The sequence below is a fragment of the Protopterus annectens genome, chromosome 3.part1 (assembly GCF_019279795.1).
Source record: "Protopterus annectens isolate FY-2018-M chromosome 3.part1, PAN1.0, whole genome shotgun sequence".
Taxonomy (NCBI): domain Eukaryota; kingdom Metazoa; phylum Chordata; order Ceratodontiformes; family Protopteridae; genus Protopterus; species Protopterus annectens.
In genome coordinates this window covers 1,529,266,074-1,529,286,066 of record NC_056732.1, presented here as the reverse complement: position 1 = coordinate 1,529,286,066, position 19,993 = coordinate 1,529,266,074, and the positions used below count along the sequence as shown (strand labels likewise).

Sequence of the window (19,993 nt, the reverse complement as noted above, 5' to 3'; positions counted from 1 at the left end):
CACTGGGTCCAGACTCCAGGGCTGCTCCAGTAGGTGATGATGCAGGAATGGGAACCAAATTTGTTGAGGCCAGTAAGGGGCAATGAGGATCATCCTGGAGCCCAAAATGGTCGCTTTCTGAATCAGTTTGGGAATTAAGGGAAAAGGCGGAAATGCATATAGGAGACCCTGGGGCCAATCGTGTACTAGAGCGTCTCTGGCGGAATAGCCGGGGAGGGGAAAGAGAGTGAAAAAGTCTTTGCACTTGCTGTTGAGAGGGGTTGCAAAAAAGTCGCAGCAAGGTTGTCCCCATCTGCAGAAAATCTTGTCCGCTACTAACGGATAGAGAGACCACTCATGAAGCATGAGAATGGCTCTGCTTAGCCTGTCTGCTATGACGTTGGACTTCCCGGGGATGTGTGTTGCTATCAGAAACCGTTGGGAAGAGAGTCTGAGTGCTTCTCGACATAAGGGATAGGACCTGGTTCCGCCCTGCTTGTTGATGTACCACACTACAGACATATTGTCCGTCTGAACTGCAATAGTCCCGGTAGGTAGAGAGTCCTGAAGAGCTTGCAACGCTAAAAGTACCGCTCTCATCTCCAAGACATTTATGTGCAGGTGGTATTCTAGGGGTTGCCAAGAGCCCTGGACAGTCCTGCCCTGAAAATGCCCCCCCCCCCACCCAATCAGGGAGGCATCCGTGGTCACCGTGGCAACAGGAGGAGGAAGAACAAATGGTCTGCCCTGGAGAACTAGAGGGGAGACCATCCACCAAGCCAGGTGGTCTTTGCATGTTTGAGTGATTATTATCCTGTGGGACATTGGAAGCTGTTGAAAGGACCATTGGATAAACAGCATCCACTGGATGATCCGCATGTGAAAACGAGCCAGGGGGACTAAAATGATCGCTGCTGCCATGACACCCAATGTCTTTAGTACAAATCTGGCCTGAATCATCTTGCACTGTAGTAGGATCTGTACATGTCGGCGAATGTCTAATACTCTGTCTGGAGGAAGTTTTGCAGATAGATCTTTTGTATTTAATTCTGCGCCTATAAAGGTTATAGACTGCCAAGGCGACAATGCAGACTTTTCGAAATTTATTGATATACCTAGCTCGGAGCAAGTCTGCATGGTATAGTTCCCGGCTCGCAATAGCTGATGCCTGGTGGAAGCAGTAAGGAGCCAGTCGTCGAGATATGGAAACACCTGGAATCCCCGTCGTCTCAGGTGAGCCGTAACCACTGCCATGCATTTGGTGAACACCCTGGGGGCCGTGGTGAGACCAAAGGGCAGGGCTCTGAATTAAAAATGACTGGCTTCCAGCCGGAAGAGGATAAACCTTCTGGAAATGCCTGTCCATTTTTATATGGTAGTACGCATCCTGAAGGTCTATAGAGCACATCCAATTGTCCTGACCCAGGAAGGGTAGAATGGACTGCAGCGTGACCATCCGGAACTTCGTTCTTTGAACAGACTTGTTTAATCTGCTGAGATCCAAAATGGGTCTCCAGTCCCCTGTCTTTTTTGGTACCAAAAAGAACCTTGAGTAAATTCCGGATCCTTGCTGGTCTGCTGGGACTGGCTGGATGGCTCTTTTTCTTAGCAGTTTTGATCCCTTAGAGTGGGTGGGACATCTGGAAGGGATCTGTTTATTTGTACAGAGGTGCGGACGAAGGGAATTTTGTAACCTTCAAATATGATAGACTGTACCCATCGGTCTTGAGTGAGGAGTTGCCAGGCTTCTGGGTACAGTGACAATCTTCCCCCGACTGCCTCCGAAGGTGGACAGTCGGGCAGCCCCTCAGGGGTGCCGGAAGGGTTTGTCAGAGAAAGATTCTCTGCTACCCTGATTTTGCGGACCCCCTCTGCCCCCTAGGGCGGCATCTATTATTTTTTCCTCCTCTGCCCCTGGAGGAAAAATCACCACATGTGTCAGGCACGACTCTCTGGGGTTTACGAAACCACATTTTTCCACTCTTCTGACCTTTGGGAAATGGTCTGGAGGGAGTAGAAAAACGGACTCCCACGGCAGAGAGTGTCTTGCCTTCCTGCTCACACCTGGTAAGTGTATCCTTCACCTGTGGTCCAAACAAAGCCGAACCATCGAAGGGGATATTTGTGAAGGACGCCTTAAAGGGGTCAGCAAAGTTACATAACCGCATCCAGGTGTGTCTTCTCAAAGTCATGCCTGTACCCGCAGCCCTACTCGCACCATCGGCCGCATAAGAAATGAGCCGCATGGAGGAGTTTACTATGGAACTTAAGGTCGCCAGCTGGGAGTTAACCTTATCCTGATACCCCACAGCTGATGGATCCCGAAGGGTATCACCCAGTTCTTTGAGAAGATCCCTCTGAAGTTGGGTGAAATGGCACAGATAATTCAGCGACCGCATAGTAAAGGTCGCTAAAGAGAACATCCGCTTCCCATACCTGTCCATTGTCCTAAACTCTTTATTAGGAGGATGTACAGGCACCGAAGGGTCAGCCAACTCCTTCTTAGTGGCCGCTGCAACCACCATGGCATCAACTGGGACCTCCTTAGCTAGAAACTGTTTATCCGATGGGGCTGTAATTAATTTAGCGGGCCTACGGGGAGTTGGTTCCACTGAGTCCGGGGCTGTCCACGCCTTCTGAGCAACCACTTCCATGAGTGGGTCAAAAGGCTGAGACACCCAGGAGGTGGAAGGGCGAGAACCAAATGCGTCCAGGTACACCGACTCGTCCTCGGAAGGTTTAAGGGCAGTCCAATTCCCCCTCGGCTTAAGGATCTCCAGGATGTCTGAAAAGGAGACATCCTCAGAGGGGGACCTTGGGGACCCTTCCGAATCCTCCAAGTCGGTGTCAGACGTGACTGACTCGGGGGAGTCAACATGTTTCCTCTTACATGTTTTCTTCCGAGGTGGCTCCTCCGAATGATTGGGGGGAGGCCTCGGAAGAGGAAGATACCCCCAGTGGGGCGACCTGGAGCGTTTGTTCTCCACGCTTGGGGTCTGGAGGGTGGACAGAGACGGAAGCAGGCACCATGGGGGGAGGAGCCACTCCTCATGACCTCGAAGGCACCTCTATCAGGCAGAGAGGAAGGTCCCAGCTCCGAAGAGATGAGAACCCCTCCCGGCACCAAGAGTGACGGCTCCGAGGCCGATGTCAGGGCTGAGCTCACCTGCACCGAGGCACTGAGAGGGAGAACGGGGTCGGACAAGGGTCCAATGCCACTCGCCCCCTCGGAGCCGACGAGAGAGTCTCGACGCCCAGATCCCTCCATGGACGGAACCAATGAAGAGATCAGAGCCGACAACGGAGCCGAAATGTATTGTATCGGTTCCGACGATTCGAGCCCCAACGAGCTCCGGCTCCGAACACAGTGGTAGAGTCAGAGGAGGAACTGATGAAGATACACGGATAGCCACAGTCTGTTGAGAAAGGCTAGTCAACATTTGGGCCAGTGCCTGCAACTTTAAGAGCCTACTGACCACCCTCTTGAGGTCGTGATCAGACAGCCTGGAGGACCGAGAGGAGTGGGACTTATGGCTCCGCACCGACTGTAGTAACGGAGACCTCAGAGCCGAACGAACAGACTCCAAAGAGGGAGACCTCGAGCATTTTTGGCTCACAGAAGGCTCTGATACTAAGGCTGGAGCCGACTGAGGTCTTGAACTGTCGCTTCCAGCCGGAACCGACGAGGAGGCAGAAGCTCCGTTCAGCGACGGCTCCGAACAGGGAGCCGACGTCTTAGTGGGCTTGGAGTGTTTACCCGACGAAGGCTTAGTCAGGGACCCTTCAGGCTTAAGCAAGCCCCTCAAAATAAGTTTGTTCCTATGCTCCTGCAGGACTCTTGGACTGAAGGCATGACAGACCGCACAAGAGTCCTGCAGGTGTAGGGGGCCCAAACAATACACACAAGAAGTGTGACAGTCTGTCAGAGACATCTTCTGACAGCACGAGTCACACTTCTTGAAACCTGAGACCTTAGTATCCTTAGACATAATGAAAAATAGAAAAAAGGGATACCAAGGGAACAGGTAACTAGTGCTTTAAACACTACACACACACGCACTGGTAAAAAACTAACAACACCAACAATATAATAGTAATATAGGTAATACTACTAAATATATTTAACTATCACTATCAAGTAGAAAATATATAAAAAGGTAGAATAAGAATAAAAAACACTACTGATTATATATAAGAAAAATCAACGCTACCCTAACGGGTGGGGGGAGGGGGGACTGAAAAACTACAGTAAAAGAGTTTTTTAAAAGGGGGTTTCTCAAGGGTTTAGAAGGGAAACACTAAGAGACAAAATCTAACAAGAAAAAAACTATACATATATATATATATATATATATATATATATATACATATAAATAAAATAAAACAGTAGAAAAGAGTTATATAACCTGGAGCCGGTAAAATTGCAACCTCGTAGCTGAAGCGGCAAAAGAGATCTGGGTATCTGACGCCTAGCATTGTGGGATAGGGGGAGGGCCTCGAGCCGGTAAATAGCTCTCGAGCTTTAGTATAAGGCCGAGTCAGAGCCGAGGATCGGCTCCGAACCCATCCAGCAAGAATGAAGGCGAGATTGACAACTTAACATTTCATCTTTCTGCCGTACTCATCTCTTAGCAGGCGCATCAGTGAATATAATAGCCCCTTTCGTTATGTACAAATTTAAGTAGATCACTTAACTGGAAAGGCTGCAAAGATTTCCAATGATTTCTAATGATGAGAATTAAAGGCCTAAAATCATTCAACTATCCCATAACTCTCCTTGTATTCGCTAGGAAACCAGATGCTCTAAGGTGACCGATGCTTCACTTTTCAAGCCTTGAAAGACCCAACCCTATCTGACCTCATCTTCCTGTGCAAAGCAAGTGGTTCTACAAACACATGTACTAGGGAACTAAATCTAAATCAAATAAAAAAGACACAAACCTACACCCTGTTCAGTTTGGAAAGTGAAAAGCACTAAGTTCTTGAAAATGCTGACAAGAACTTTTAAGATGGTCTACATAAAGACTTATAGGGCTAGCATCTTATGATCCTCATGATCACTTGCCTAGTGTTGTTATGCTCCTATCTCAACATAAAAAAACTTACAATGTGGTTCATATGAGACTTAAAGTCTAGCCTCATCAAGGAAGTAACTGTACCTGTATTCATTGCTACAATTCACTCAATTTACCCATGTAACACAGCATTCTCTAGCTTATACACATAGCATAATATGGAATTTGAGAACATGCATCCTAGACATAGAGAGCATAAAATGGAGGGGCAAACATGTGAATGGTGATCTTATTCTTAAGACCAGCAGGTATAATAGGAAAAGGGGAGACAGATACAGCACAAGGTCTTCACAGCACCTACAAAATAAGTCTTCCTGGTAGAAAAAACAATGCACTCTAATTCATCGTTCTTCATCAACCCTCTTCTTCCCATTCCCTCATGAAGTTGGTGTGTAGTTAGCAGTCACCACATCTCTTGATTCACAGCCACTCCCTTACCTTCATTGAATGTGAAGCCTGCCTGCTGCAGGTCTTCTTTCAAACAATCCATCCATTTCTTGGCTGGACATCTTCGTCTCCTCTTATCTTCTCCATTTCTTTCAAGTCTTCTTTATCAAACTGTCTTCTGCTTTCCTACATATGTGACCATACTGTCATAATCTGTTTTCCTTGACCTTCTCTGCAACTGGAGTTACCTTGGGTTCTGGTCTGAAGTCCTTCTTTCTTCATCAGCCTCGCAATTTTCATCCGACTGCCTGTCTCAAACACTTCATCTCCATCACCTCAAGTTTCCTCAGCAGGTCTCCCTTCATTGATCAGATTTCTGTGCCACACAGTAGCACTGGTCAGACCACAGTTTTGTACATAGGTTCATAGGTTCATACTAGGCTATCTGCCCTAGGGTATTTATAAGCCTAGCCAGAGTGTGTGTGGCTTTCACCAACCCTTAGGATGAGAATACTATACCCATTAGTTTGCTGTGCCTCTGTCCAGCAGTGATACAGAGATGATTCCCGGGGTAAACCTACGATCTCCCATCCACTCGTCAAGATTTCTCTTGAACAGAGTCAGTGAGGGGCTCTGCCTCACATGGACTGGGATTCTGTTCCATAGTGTAGGGAGTCTCTGGGTGATGAATCTGTCCCTCCAGCATGTCCTATTTATATCCGTGTTGAGGTTTAAGTCTCTTGCTCTCGTGGCTCTGGTGGATTTGGATTTTTTGAGGTGGAGCATGTCCATTAATTCCGGGTTGGACATGGCCTTGTATGTCAGGCACAGATCACCTCTGATCAGACGGTATGCGACTGAATAGAGCTGGAGTTTCTTCAGTCGGGCATCGTATGACATATGTTTGAGCCCCTTTATCCTTTTGGTGAGGAACTTTTGGGGTCTTTCCAACTGCTGCAGGTGTCGGGTAAGGTACATTCCGAATGGGGCGTTGTACTCAATCATTGGTCTGATAAGTGAAGAGTACAGGGGTACAATGACCTCTCCTGATCTGGATGTGAATCCCTTCATGATCAGGTGGGCAATGTAGAAGGTCTTCCTAACCACTTTGGCAATGTGAGTGTCAAAGAGAGGTTACTGTCAACTTGGGTCCCCAGGTCCCTGATAACTTCTTCCATGTTTAATGGATTACCACCTATGTGGTAATTAGGGGTTACCTTGTTTTTCCCAAAGGGTATGACTATACATTGTTTGGCATTTAGCTTAAGGCCATGGCTCTGGCACCAGTTATCCATTTCTATGAGACCTCTCTGGAGGATGTCTGTGTCTGATGGAGTGTCAATTATGGTGCCCAGTTTGCAGTCATCTGCAAATTTTGTCAGCCACAATCCCCCTATGTTTGCCTGCACTTCAGAAAAATAAATGCCGAACAAGAGGGGGCCCAGGACTGAGCCCTGTGGGACACCGCTCGTGACCGGCTTAGAGTCTGACATGGCACCAGCAACTCTAACCCTGTGTGTTCTGTCCTTGAGCCAGTTTGCAACCCACCTTGTGACATATGGGTTTACATCTAAGCTGGTGAGCTTTTCTATGATGCCCGAGTGGGGAATTGTGTCGAATGCTTTTGCTAGGTCAAGGTAGGCTGTGTGAACTGCCTTACCCTCATCAATGGCCTTAGTGACTGTTTCGAAAATGTCAACCAAGTTCAAGAGGCAGGATCTGCCCTTGACAAAGCCAAATTGGGTAGGATCCAGTGTCTGTAGGTCCCCAATGTCTTTATTTAGGAGTTCCATTATGATCCTATCCATAGCTTTGCAGACAAGGCTCGTCAAGCTTATGGGGCGGTAATTTCCAGGGTCCGTAGAAGCACCGCCTTTGTGGAGTGGGACCACAGTTGCCGTACGCCATTCTTTGGGTACGTATCCTGTAGTAAGGCTAAGATTAAACAGCAGCCTTATGTGTGGGTTTAGTTCCTCATTGAGTTCATGTAGCACACAGCTGGGGACACCGTCCGGTCCCATTGATGCTGTGTTTTTTGCTTTAGAGAGAGCAGCTCTCACCTGGGCATCTGAGATGTTTGGGAGGCTAGACTCTGGTGGGATAGATTTTTCTCCTTTGGGGAGGGAGGGAGAAATTTGCACTGAACCTGTCTGCCAGTATGTTGGCAATGTCTGTGGGTTCAGTGATTTTTATCATTTTGGACTAATTCTGAGCATATCTGGGAGTTTCCACCCAGGTTTCTAACATAGCTAAAGAAGACTTTATGATTGTCTTTTGTGTCATTAGCGATTTTTCTCTCAAAGTTGGCCTTGGATGATTTTATGAGTGATCGTAGTTTTTTGCTAGTATTGATCAGAGATGCCTTCCCTTTAAGGGATTTTGCTCTGTCATGTAGTAGCTTTCTCCTCTTGTTGTAGAGTTTGTTTATGGCTGGGGTCCACCAGACCGGGTGCCTGCCTTTGGTGGAAAGGGTCTTGATTTTATTAGGGATTGCTTGATCCATACATTCCTGGAGGTGCTCGTAGAAGGCATTTGTAAGGGTTTCAGCAGCGTGGGTTGTGGTTTCCACTGGCTCGGGGGCCTTGAAGGATACCACTCCAGTCTTAAGAAGTGTGAAGTTTGCTTTTGAGAAGTCCTTCACTGTGGTCTTTTTTGCTGGGGGTGGGGGCGGGATGTGGATCTCCAGTGAGATTAATTTATGGTCTGATCTCACCAATGAGGGATATACTTCCAGTGTGGAGCATTTTGTCCCCATGTTTGTGATGATCAGGTCTAGTATATTTTCTCCTCTTGTGGGAATGGTGACTAGTTGTTCCATAGCATTTGAGTTTATGAACTCAAGGAACCTTTGGGCTAGGGTGTTGGGGCTTGAGTAATGTTCCCAGTCTATGTTTGGGTAGTTGAAGTCACCTTATTCTTCAGCTTCTTTGGCATTTGTCTGTCATGCAGTGCCCCATAACTTTGCACCAGTTGTCTGCAGCACCTCAAATTCTAGCTTTGACCTCTTCATTTAGACTTCCCTTCTCCTCAACCACTCCTGCCAGAACCTTGAAGCTGTTAAGCTGATCCACTATTTCCCTTCTACAAGAGTTTTCAGCTTTTTTGGTTTCCCCTCATTTGCTTCCATGACCACAGCACTGTTTGTACACAGGTTCATTCCATGTGTCCTCAAATTTGCATTTAAGTTCATTATCACTTATTGACGTTCTTGTTTAAAGTCTAATTGCAGTGCCACATTGTCTGCATACATTAGTTTTATTTGCTTATTTATTTCTTCTTAGCCCTTTTCTCCATAATCATCTGGCTCGTGGAATGGAAGGGGACATGCCACAGATGTATCCACACTGGTTGTCCGTCATGTCCATAAGGGATACTTGAAGCAACCAGACCCATTCCTTTCTCCTCAAGTATGGATAGTGGTTTCTCTCTATCTCCACTGGAGATATCACACACCTCTATGTGCTTTCTACTGCCCACTACCCTCCCACCTGCTTGAAGTGATGGGCAAGCCATGTCCCTTTATTCCCTCTTGGTTCATAGGCACTTACTAGGCTACTAATCCATGATGATCTTTAGACACCTAGCTCTGCATTCCCATGATGTTTTTAGCCCTTGTAATTTAGGCTCAAATAACTCAGAAGCCAGGCAAAGCATTTAAAGAGCCTGCCTGGCTTCTCCAGTGCTGGGGTTGCTATAACAGCTCCACCCCTCTGCACCATGGAACTGTCACTCCTCCTTTCTTTCGTTATCTTCCTGAACTTCTGTATTGAGCCACCAGCTTTCTGTAAGTTTTATTTATTTCCATAGCTGGCTCAACCCCTATGTCTGTTCAATTGTCTTCACACGTGTTGTTTGGAGATGCTGACATTCTTTTTCTGCTCCACCTATTTTCTCTTCTTCCTGATATGCTAGAACCCTCAGTATTTGTTTGAACTTCTGTGCTTTTACTCATGTCAGCTTCCCGGTCTTTAACCTAGTCTCCGTTGACTTTAGAGCTTTCTCTGACAACTGCTTGCAATTGACTCTGGTCAGCAGTAGTTTGCAGTGGGGGATAGCCACTTCACTGGGGAAGACTTTGAAATCTCTGAATTCACCCCATTCTCTTTCCTTACTAGAAGTAAGTCTACCTGACTTGCATACTGATCACTCTTTTAACTGATCTCGTACTAAAATTACCATTTTCAAATAAAAACTCACCACCTACACAGCAAGCATATTGATGGGATAACAGCAATCTAAGTTCCTGAAAGCCATTAAGTTGCAAACTTGATAGCCTCACCTGTGAACCTAATACTTGCATGCTCTACATCCATGTTGTGGCCGGAAAGGGACTTGTAGGATATGAATATCCATACGTTGAATAAACAAATATTTCTGCTGTGACAACATAACTGCTGGTACCACATGACACTCTTTAGCCTTTTATATACCCCACAGAATATACACTTACTAACAGTAACAGTGTACAGTGTATTTGTAACTGCTATGAACAGTTTTAAAGTACATTTGATAAATAACTATAATAAGTGACTATATGGTAAGAATGCAACAGTTTGTGTATTCCATTGTCTTATCTTAATATCCTATTATACATTATCTTATCTGTGTATTGAGTCAATAGCCCAGGTCATGTCTGAAAATAGTTTGAAAATAGTCTTTGCAACCTCCCCATCTCCCTGTATTTTATTTGTTTGTTAGTCAACCATAAATATTCACTAGGCCCAAGTGTGGTTTTAAACTTGTAGGTGACTGGATACTGCTGGAGCCAAATTCAGGAGTACAGGATAAAGTTCATTACCAGCTCTTATCCTTAATCATCTACACTGAACTGCCAAACTACTGATTAACACACTTCTAAATAATAATAATAATAATAATAACAATAGTAAAGCCTGACTCCAAGTCTGCTGTGGTGGGACTATATCCTGTTATCTTGAGTGACCCTTGTAAAGTCTCTTTATGCTAAGTGCTCAGAGGACATCATCTACAGGTTCTGACTATGATTTTAAGATTGGATGTGGAGATGAAGCCCCTCTCAGGTCATAGGCCCTGGAGAATATCCAGGCTGTACTTGACCCATCAATTTAGCAGAAAGTAGCTAGCAAGATAATGCGACTTTCTGAATGATCAGGATACTTGAAAGAGGAGTCAGACCTAATGATATTAGGCCTATATTAACTTATGCCTGCTAGCTTACCTGACTGATGAAACTGAACTTGCATCTGAACAGTGCATTTCTTAGCCCTTCTCATTTCATTTCTACAAGGTAATAACTAGCTAGGAAAGCCTCACACTTTAAATGATGTTAACACACAGTGACACTGCTAAACCAGTAGCACTAAATGTAGTAAGTATATCTTGTGGAGGTCCCAAGCATATCTGGGTAGTATAACTTATTATGAGGGTCATTAATTTGACCTTTTAAATTGGTCTGGATTATTGTCTTGCTGTCAGCAGTGAACATTTAAGGTTTGATACAAGTACACCAACAAACGTAACGTGGGAATCAGAGGTGCCGTACACCACATTCTGCATAACACTTTAGCTACTTCAAAGGTGAGGTTTTGTTTGTGCTCTCGCATACCTGGCTGATAAATCCAATGACATGACCTCTCAACCAGGATGGATTTAATGTTCTGATATCATGCCCATCGAGGAAGACAGCACCAGTGGATGGGTCATAAAAACGCTCGAGCAGGGCTGCCACAGTTGACTTACCTTGAAAAAAAAAACATTCTGAATGTAAACATTCTCTTAAACAAATCCAAAATTCATACTTAAACAAGTATCAGTTATAATGTATATGCATTTAAATGTATTTTATTCGTGAAGTAATGTACTGTACCAATCAAACAAAAATGTATTCCAGAAAAAATGATACTTGGGATGCATGAATGCTCACCTGCATGTGTGTGCCATTTCTGCTGCCAGTTTTTCAGAACACATGACCTTGTGCTGATTTATGAAAACAAATATTGCATCAATGTAGTCAATACAATCAACTATTATGGCAGCACTTTTCCAAATGCTTACTGAGAAGTGTACTTGCCTACCCAATGTAGTTCAAATTAGTAGTGAAGTGAATTATGCACATGCATTTTTGGTACCCTTTTGACTGTAACTGTGGCCTTTGTGCATTTGTAGTGAGACAAAGTCTTATTCCAAAGACATCACATAATTTCAAGAATTACAAGTATGAGTTTGGCTGCTACAGTAGTTTTATAGCTTCACTTGTAAGTACATCCTCTGCTAGAAGTCAACAAGTATTTCATACTAACAAGGTCTTCATTCCTAGGTCACCGGAAGTAGGAAACATGTTTTTTCCAGATAGCATAACAACATGTCAGTGTAATGCAATAAAACCACTGAGCTCACCAAGATTAGCTTACACATTGCGAAAATAACAAAGGCATTCTATACTGATGTGAATGAAGATATACTGGCTAAGATTTAAGCACTTCCTGTGAACCTGACTGAAGACATCTGTAACAGCAAAAGCAGGTTTCCTGAAGGCAGCATTATGAGCATCTTCAGGAAGCCAACCTCGGTGTTGAGCAGGTTTTACTACTTACTAGAGTACTAGTAAACCGTGTTCACTTAGTGCTTCTGGTACCAGCTGATTCAATGCAGAAGGGATGAGACTAAGGAGAGCAGAAGGTTGATAGCTCAACCGGGGGGGGGGGGGGGTCTTTAAACATTTTAGAACTCCCTAAGACAAAGACTTGGAGTTGAACTAGTCAAAGCAGTCCTAATGGATGGATATTTATGCTTACATCAACAACATTTTCTGGCCTATACTGTCATCATTGCACACGTTTAAAAGAGCCAGGGAAGATAACAGTCTGTCTTCCACTCTTAAAGGGCCATGGCTGGTGGCTGTCTATTTCCAGTGCTACTACTATAAAGTAAAAGTAGTAGCAAGACAGAAAGGCTCTGATACACATGGGGGGGGGGTGGGGGGGGGGGAACAGAAGTTTCAGCATATGGTGCTTACAATAAGGAATAATTATATATAAAATAATGCCTCAATAGTCCAAAAGCTAAGGTTTTTGTTGTAATATTCTAGGCCTCTCTTACAGCATACACACTGACTACAAGAGAATGAAACTAAGACTTTATTATAAAATCTCCAGTGAAGCAACAAGATTAGCACAACAGAGGAAATGCTTTGTAGTTCCCCAGCATGGAGAAAATTAGGCATAACCTCAGCAGCACTCATATCATTTATTTTATTTATTTATTTTATTTTACATTTGTTAACCGGGCTAGTCCAACTGGATACATGTACATTTTCAGTGGAGGCCCGAGGAGAAAAGCTTCACTAACTACTACTTAACAAGCTAAGAATATACCAAGTTATGCAATAAAAAAAAACATTTTCATAAACTTCTTACAGGCTGTCTAAGTATCTGAGTACAATGCGAGTCTTAGCAGGAGTCTATGACAGATGCTTTACTAGGTTATGATAGTTTTACTATAGACATAAGAATCAAAATCTAGAATTATATATAAATAATGAGGTATAGACAGGAGCATTTTTTAAAGGGGAAAGTGAAGTATGCTAGAGTAATGAAGAAGAGGAACGGTAGATCAGGTGATAGGAAAGGAGGGAAAGAAAGCAAGGTTACCCAGGGTTATTGCAAGAGCATAGCCAGTGGTTAGTTAGGAAGAGTTTTAGATTGGTTTTAAATAGTGGAATAGAAGTCAGGGATGTGAGGTCTGGTGGTAGTTGATTCCATATTTTGCCAATTGAGTTGGAAAATGTGGAGTCACCTGCTACATTATTTGCTCGAGAGGTTTTTATCAGTGTTTTGTTAAAGGAACGAAGATTCCTCATGTTGTGGTAGGGCTTTATGAGGGTGGAGAGCATTGGTGTGTTTTCAGGGTGGTAGAGAACTTTATGGGCAATAGTGAGTTGATAGTATTGTATGAGGTGGGGTAGTTCCAGCCACCCTAGTTTTATAAGATTCAAGCAATGGTGAGTTCTGTATGGAGAGGCAGTGGCAAATCTGGCGATGTTGTTGTATGATGTGGCTAGTTTATTGAGGTTGTACTTAGAAAGATTAGTGTATATAGAGGAAGCATATAATAGGGTAGAGATTAAGTGGGTTCTAGCTATAGTAGTTCTAGCTTCAGGAGTTAAGAAAGATTTGATTCTATAGAGTGAACCGAGTTATGAGAGTAAATAGTCACTTTCAAGCTCAGTCTAATGGAATGACTATCACCAATTTCACTTCTCGTGGGTTGTCTAAATAAAATCTCCCCCCTTAAGCTTCTTAATGCTTGTTAGTTAATTAGGCATCACATTCCTGACTGCAAGTAAGCTCAATAGCAACTCTCCACAGCTGACAGCAAAAAGAAAAATTAAATGCAATACAATCTTTTCTTTTTGCATTTCTTGTTCAGTTAACTAATTTTCTCATGTTTAATGTGCTTAGCTGTGACACTAAATACCATGTATTCATTACCGTGATTAGGAGACAGTGTAACAAAAGCACTGTGTTGTGGTCTGCATTTCAAGAATTGCACTACAGGCTTGATTAAGAACACAACATGATCAGCACTGTACAAACAAATACGATACCAATACAAGGCAAAGCTAACATGGCTTTTGTACCCTGATACTTTCTAAATCTTTTTACCCCAAAATATTTTATTGCATTTTAAAATGAGAAAGATTCTCACTTACTTTAATATGACACTGGGAATGATTGAAAAGCTATAGGGACTACCCTGCCACTGAGAGATTCAGCTTAAGGGAAGCCAAAGCAACCAAGCTTCTAGACATGAAATAAGGCACATAAATGTACCCAGGGACTAGACTTTCTGCTTCTTGCATATCTGATAAATCTTAACCTACAACCGACTGCAAGGGAATATGTCAGCTGTACCTGGGCCTCACTTCCAACACTAGATGTGCCTCTTTGTTAGACTTCATGACTGCCACCATATAACTTTCAGAGTGACAACTTCTTAACAAAGGATGCCCCAACTGGAGCAATGGCTACCTAATTACAAGTCAGTTCAAAGAGAGTTACCTAGCTAATTTCCATCTCATGCACTAAACATTAGGAACAGCCCTAACAATATACTTGGGACTGATGCCCTTTCATCATAACTGTGCAGTTTTGGAGTTTGTGTAGGTAAGTAGCAGGGGATGTGGTAGTTTATGTCCCGCATATCAGATATAGGGGACTTGCTCCCTTGCAAATCACAGATGAAAACAGAATTTTTACATCTTTTTTGGGGTTCTTATCCTACAAGACCATCAACATGTCTTCCCTGATAACCCACTGACCCATTTGTTTCTCATTGGGGGCAAGAGACAAACAGATCATTTGTTCCCCATGTAGAACACTAGAAAAGGCTCTCTGTAGACTAAAGACTGCATTTATGATAACCTTTTAGCTGAAATATTGAGAAACAGAAGGGTAGTTTCCTGATTATGAATTTTAGGGATGGAGAAACATCTGGTTTAACCAGGGCTATGTAAGCTTTTCCATCAGAAATTTCACAACATATTGAGGAGCAATGAACTTTCTAGGTGGCCTCAAATGTAAGGAAATGCCAGCTAACTGCAAGGATGCTAAGGACTGTTCCACAGGCAGGCAGGCTAAAATGGTTAAAAAAATGTACTTTCACTGAAGTATAGGCCAGCCCAAATTTGAACATCAGCTATGAACTGAATTATGGTCACTGAGGATTACTGATGGTTCTGATTTTTTTTCTGGCATTAGATACAGAATCTTTAACGTCTTTCATGATGTTCAGCATGTCATCTGTAAACTGTATGTGAACATTAGTAGGGCTAGATCATTCAAGCTGTCAGTTGTAAGGTCTTCAGGTTGGAGTGTATAACAGCCTCACTCTCCTGCCTGAAGAGCTCCAGCTGTATAGGCAATGTAAGAGGTTTCACTTTGGACATCTGTATCAAGTGGGAGAGGCAATGCCACATGGGCCAAAAAGGTGTATTAGCAGAACTACCGGCATTTCCTTCCTTACTTTTTTGGATCATCCTAGGGAGGACGGTGGTCAGAGGTAGGTCCTGTATGCAGAAATGTACTTGTCGATATATAAAGGAGATGGCATCTACAGTCAAAGCTTTTACTGTGATTGCTCTGGAGAAGAAATTTCCTAACTGCTTGTTGCTCAGAGAAGCAAAGACATCTATCTCTGGAACACCCCATGCATAAACTAACTAAAACACATATCTATCCACCATCCTCATGTGTAAATCCACAGCTTTTGCAATACTTTAACCTTTTCCAGCCCATATAAATAGCTCCCATTTCTTCTTAACAATATTGCTTTCTGTTTTATTTCTACCTAATTCTAAACTCCATTTTCATTTTATCCAACTTGGTAGCTATCTCGTCTGAAGAAATAACTCTTGAATAATTACCATTCATTAAATTACTCTCTCTTTTGAGAGGTGCAAAGGAAAATACCAGTGTATCATTTTTACTTCAACACTCTGTATTTTTATTTTAGTTTTTATTAGTGAATGATCTGAAATAGTTATTGAATATGCATCAAAGCCCTCAATTAAATGCACACACTCCTGAGAAATATAATTTCTATCACTGATAGCCCAGTTATTGTACCTTGGGGAATAATATGTACATTTTGTCAGAATTCCTACTACTGAATTTATATCTTCCATAGCAAATATTTACATAAAATTTCTTCTGAAATCTACTCTATTTTATTAATTTGTCAATTCTAGGCCCAATGATATATCACTATAGCAAGTCAAGTTCCAGTCCCCTTCTATAAACAATATTCCCAGCTGAAAGATTATTTCTCCCAAAATTTTCTTAAGTTCTATAACAGCAGTTTTTAATGGAATATAAGCACATGCTAGTGTAATCCTCCTCCCTTGCCGATAGTCTCTTACTACCACAAACCTACCATTGTTGTCTTTTTCCCCCTCTTCTATCACTTCTGGAGGTTCTCTAGCAATTAGTATTATTACTCCCCTCTTCCCTTTGTCCCTGACATTCTGCTGAATATCTATCCTGAAATACTTTCTTTGTCAAATTCACATGCTCATTTATATCCCAATGCATTTCTTGCAACATCGATATTTGCATATTTGCATCTACAGTTGTTAATATAATTCAATACTCTTTTCTCTTTCTTTATACCTGTAATGCCATTCACCTCTCATGATAATATGATAAAAATTGCCATTATGATAGAAAGCTGATGCCCCCCCTTTAAACATTTTCAATGTGTATTTCCAAATTTTGTTTGATCTTTTATAGAGTTTCTTCTCATCTGCCTTTGAATATATGTCACATTTTAAGTCTTTTTGTTCTAATGAAAAACTCAAACAAAAAATCTAAATACATTTTCACAACCCTGGATCCCCAAATAACTTAGGACAAACACACAAAACTATGTACATTTTAAACAAAGCGAGTTTAACATTCCACATAGGGGTATTTTCCCCAAATCGAGTGCTACATCCATAGGTATTACCTAATCTAAAATTAAAGTTACCCAAGCTAAAGTGCGTGTTACATCATATGTCTTACATCAATTTCTGTCTATACTTTTCTTAATGCTAGTCAACTCCCAGATGTGAAAAACAACTTGCATGCTTTCAGATAATATTAACTTTGAGCCATAAGAAAAAGTACACTGGCTACGTTTAAATAAAACTAAACTGTGCTCTGTTTTATTAAATGCATTAAAGAAAGCAAGTGTTTCTGATTTACCTAAACCAATGCTAGACTATTTGTTTACTGAATTGTTTGCCACTGTACCTTTAAATCTAGTTTTTCTCTCATCAAAGAATGCTTAGAACTCTCAAGATTACTTCCTTGCACCTGTAGATGGCTTGTCAGTAATATTATGAAAAAAATCTAACAACTTTGCAGGAATCTTTCATTCATTTAGAATAAAATGTACAGTGTTCTCCTGGCCGGCTGTCTCTATGTACAGACTTCATGTCTCTCATTGAGAACATCTGCAAATAGAAAAACAAAAAATCACTCTACAGATTAAAGAAACTCAGAATTTCCATGCCTTTCATCATTTTGTCTTATATTTCAAGACTGTTTATAATAGTCCATAGCTCAATCCAATGACATTAATCCAGACAACCATCCCAGTAAGAACATGGGACATTATCGTAAGTCTACATACAATAAAATCTGTACACTTTTACACCACACCCCCCACCCCAGCAGCCCAAAATCATATTATAATAAGAAGACTTAATCAGAGAAGTTAGAAAGGATCGGGAAGAGAGACCGGATAAACAATTCACAAAGAAACAATGAGAGAATATAAGCATGTCTCCCAAATATGTAACAAAATCTAGAATGTTTTGGATTTCTGCTTGGAAATGTTTAAATTTATACCCAAAGTAAACTCCAGACAGATTTTCCTCAGGTAGACAGCAAATGTTGGAGGTGTGACGGAGAAGAAAGAGGTAGCAACTCTACAACAATAATCACACCCACACACCACTAGGCTACCATCGCCCTCTCCTCCCCCCACCCATATCAATCACTTTAAAACATAGATCTCACTGACACTATGACTCAGACCCCCCACTCCCACCACTATTCCATCCCCATTACTCCTGCTCTCCTTAACCACCTCTCTATACTTTCTCTCCGTTAGCACTGCTCATCATCACCCACTCATCAATCTACACTGCATTAGATCCCCATCTCTCCCCATACCACATGCAACCCCCCCATACAAATAAGCACTCAGTCACCCATCCCCTTTTCTCTTCCAACTTGCTTCTCCACTTCATTACACCTCACAACCCAAAAAACACCCCAACCTCAGACTCCACTTCTTAACTGTGCTCTACCTTAAAACCATTTACCAACATAGAAGCTCAACTGTTGCTAGGTGGGGACATCCACCCCCAACCCCGGCCCAATGACTATCCCCAATGACCCACCCAACTCATACCTCCCATTTAAGCATAAACCCACTGACATATTTATACTAAACCTAGATATTCGTAGTATCATGAACAAAATAGAGCAGTTACATTCAGCTATCTCCGTATACAACCCAAATATAATGACCATTACAGAAACATAGCTTAAGCCCCATATTAAAGACAACTCTGTAAACCCACCTGGCTATAACATACTAAGAGCAGACAGAGCACAAAGAAGAGGTGGAGACATCGCCCTTCTTTACAAATCCAACATAAAAGTCCAGCTCCTACAAAAAGAACCCCCAATTTTTAACAATGTTGAAACCCTATTCGCTAAACTCCTTAACCAACACAAACAACTAAACTTACTCAGTATATATATATATATATATATATATATATATATATATATATATATATATATATAAAACCTTAATACCCTAGAATCAGTACTCCACTGGGCTTTCCACACCCTTTCTCAAGAGACCATAGTCCTAGGCGATATCAACATCAACTGGAACAATATACACTCACCAACAGCCACCAGCCGCATTAACCTATATAGCTTCACTCAACTCATACACTCACCCACACGTATTGCAAGACCACCAAAAGAGAATCCACCCTAGACTGGATCCTCACTAACCAGCCCAACATTGCCCAAAGTGGAACACTACCCTACTCGCTCAGTGACCACAATCCAACTTTTCTCCTTCAACCCAAACTTAAATGTTCCAACCCACCCTCCCTACTAATAACCTGTTTCCAGAAAAAACGTTCCCTCAGAGCAATTCTCAAAAACCCTAAAATTCTGTAAACTGGGCCCCCCTCCTCGTGGATGCAGTCAAATACTTTACCTCCACATTCTTAGGGATATTAAACCAATTAGCCCCTCTCAAAACAATTAGGGTTCACAATAACCCTGCCCCATGGCTAGAGAAAATCATAAAAACCCTACTAAAGGATAAAGATAAAGCTTGGAAAATGTGCCATCAATACAAAACACCTGAAACTAGGCAAACCTTTTCTGAACTTAGAAATAAAGCAAAAAAAAAAAAACAAACAGGTCAAGACGGACAAACAAAATCACTATATTTCCTTACAAAGGAAATACAGTAACAACCCACAGAAATTCTGGGCTGCAGTGAACATCCTCCTCCAGCCCAGAAAAGCCACTACACCGCTAGCAAACATTGAAGGCACAGACCTTGACATAGCCTCAAACTTCAACAAGTATTTTACCTCCTCCATACTGAAACTCATAAATGATACATCACCCTCAACCCAACCAAAACCTCCAAAATTCCCAAACTAACTCCATCCCCTTCTCACTCAAGCCAGTACCAACATCAACCATTTTAATTAAAAAAAATATTATTTTTTCATTGGTCGGTCCTGTGTGGTATTCGTTCAACTGTGTGCTGCTTTTGGTGTCGTTTACAAAGTTACATGGCCAGTGATTCGGAGTCTTCAAGGAAACCTCTATGGATTTAACACAGAAGTCCACTGACAATTTCTTAATGTCAGTGAATGGAGGAGCAGGGAACTCTGCAACAGCTGTGAATACTCGGGGCAGAGAAGAGAATGCAAATGTATCAGAACCCACTAAATTGGTATTTAGTAAGTGGGAAGAGGAATG

The 19,993-nt window shown here is 42.3% G+C and overlaps 1 protein-coding gene across 1 annotated transcript in view; it reads right to left on the bottom strand.

Annotated features, from left to right (window-relative positions):
* The window catches only part of ABCB8 (ATP binding cassette subfamily B member 8), a 1,506,569-nt gene that overhangs the window by 505,084 nt on the left and 981,492 nt on the right, over positions 1–19,993 (bottom strand). Inside the window, exon 13 of the mRNA XM_044067605.1 lies at positions 11,026–11,159. Coding sequence (XP_043923540.1) covers positions 11,026–11,159 — 134 coding nt within the window. The remainder of the gene's footprint in view (positions 1–11,025; positions 11,160–19,993) is intronic.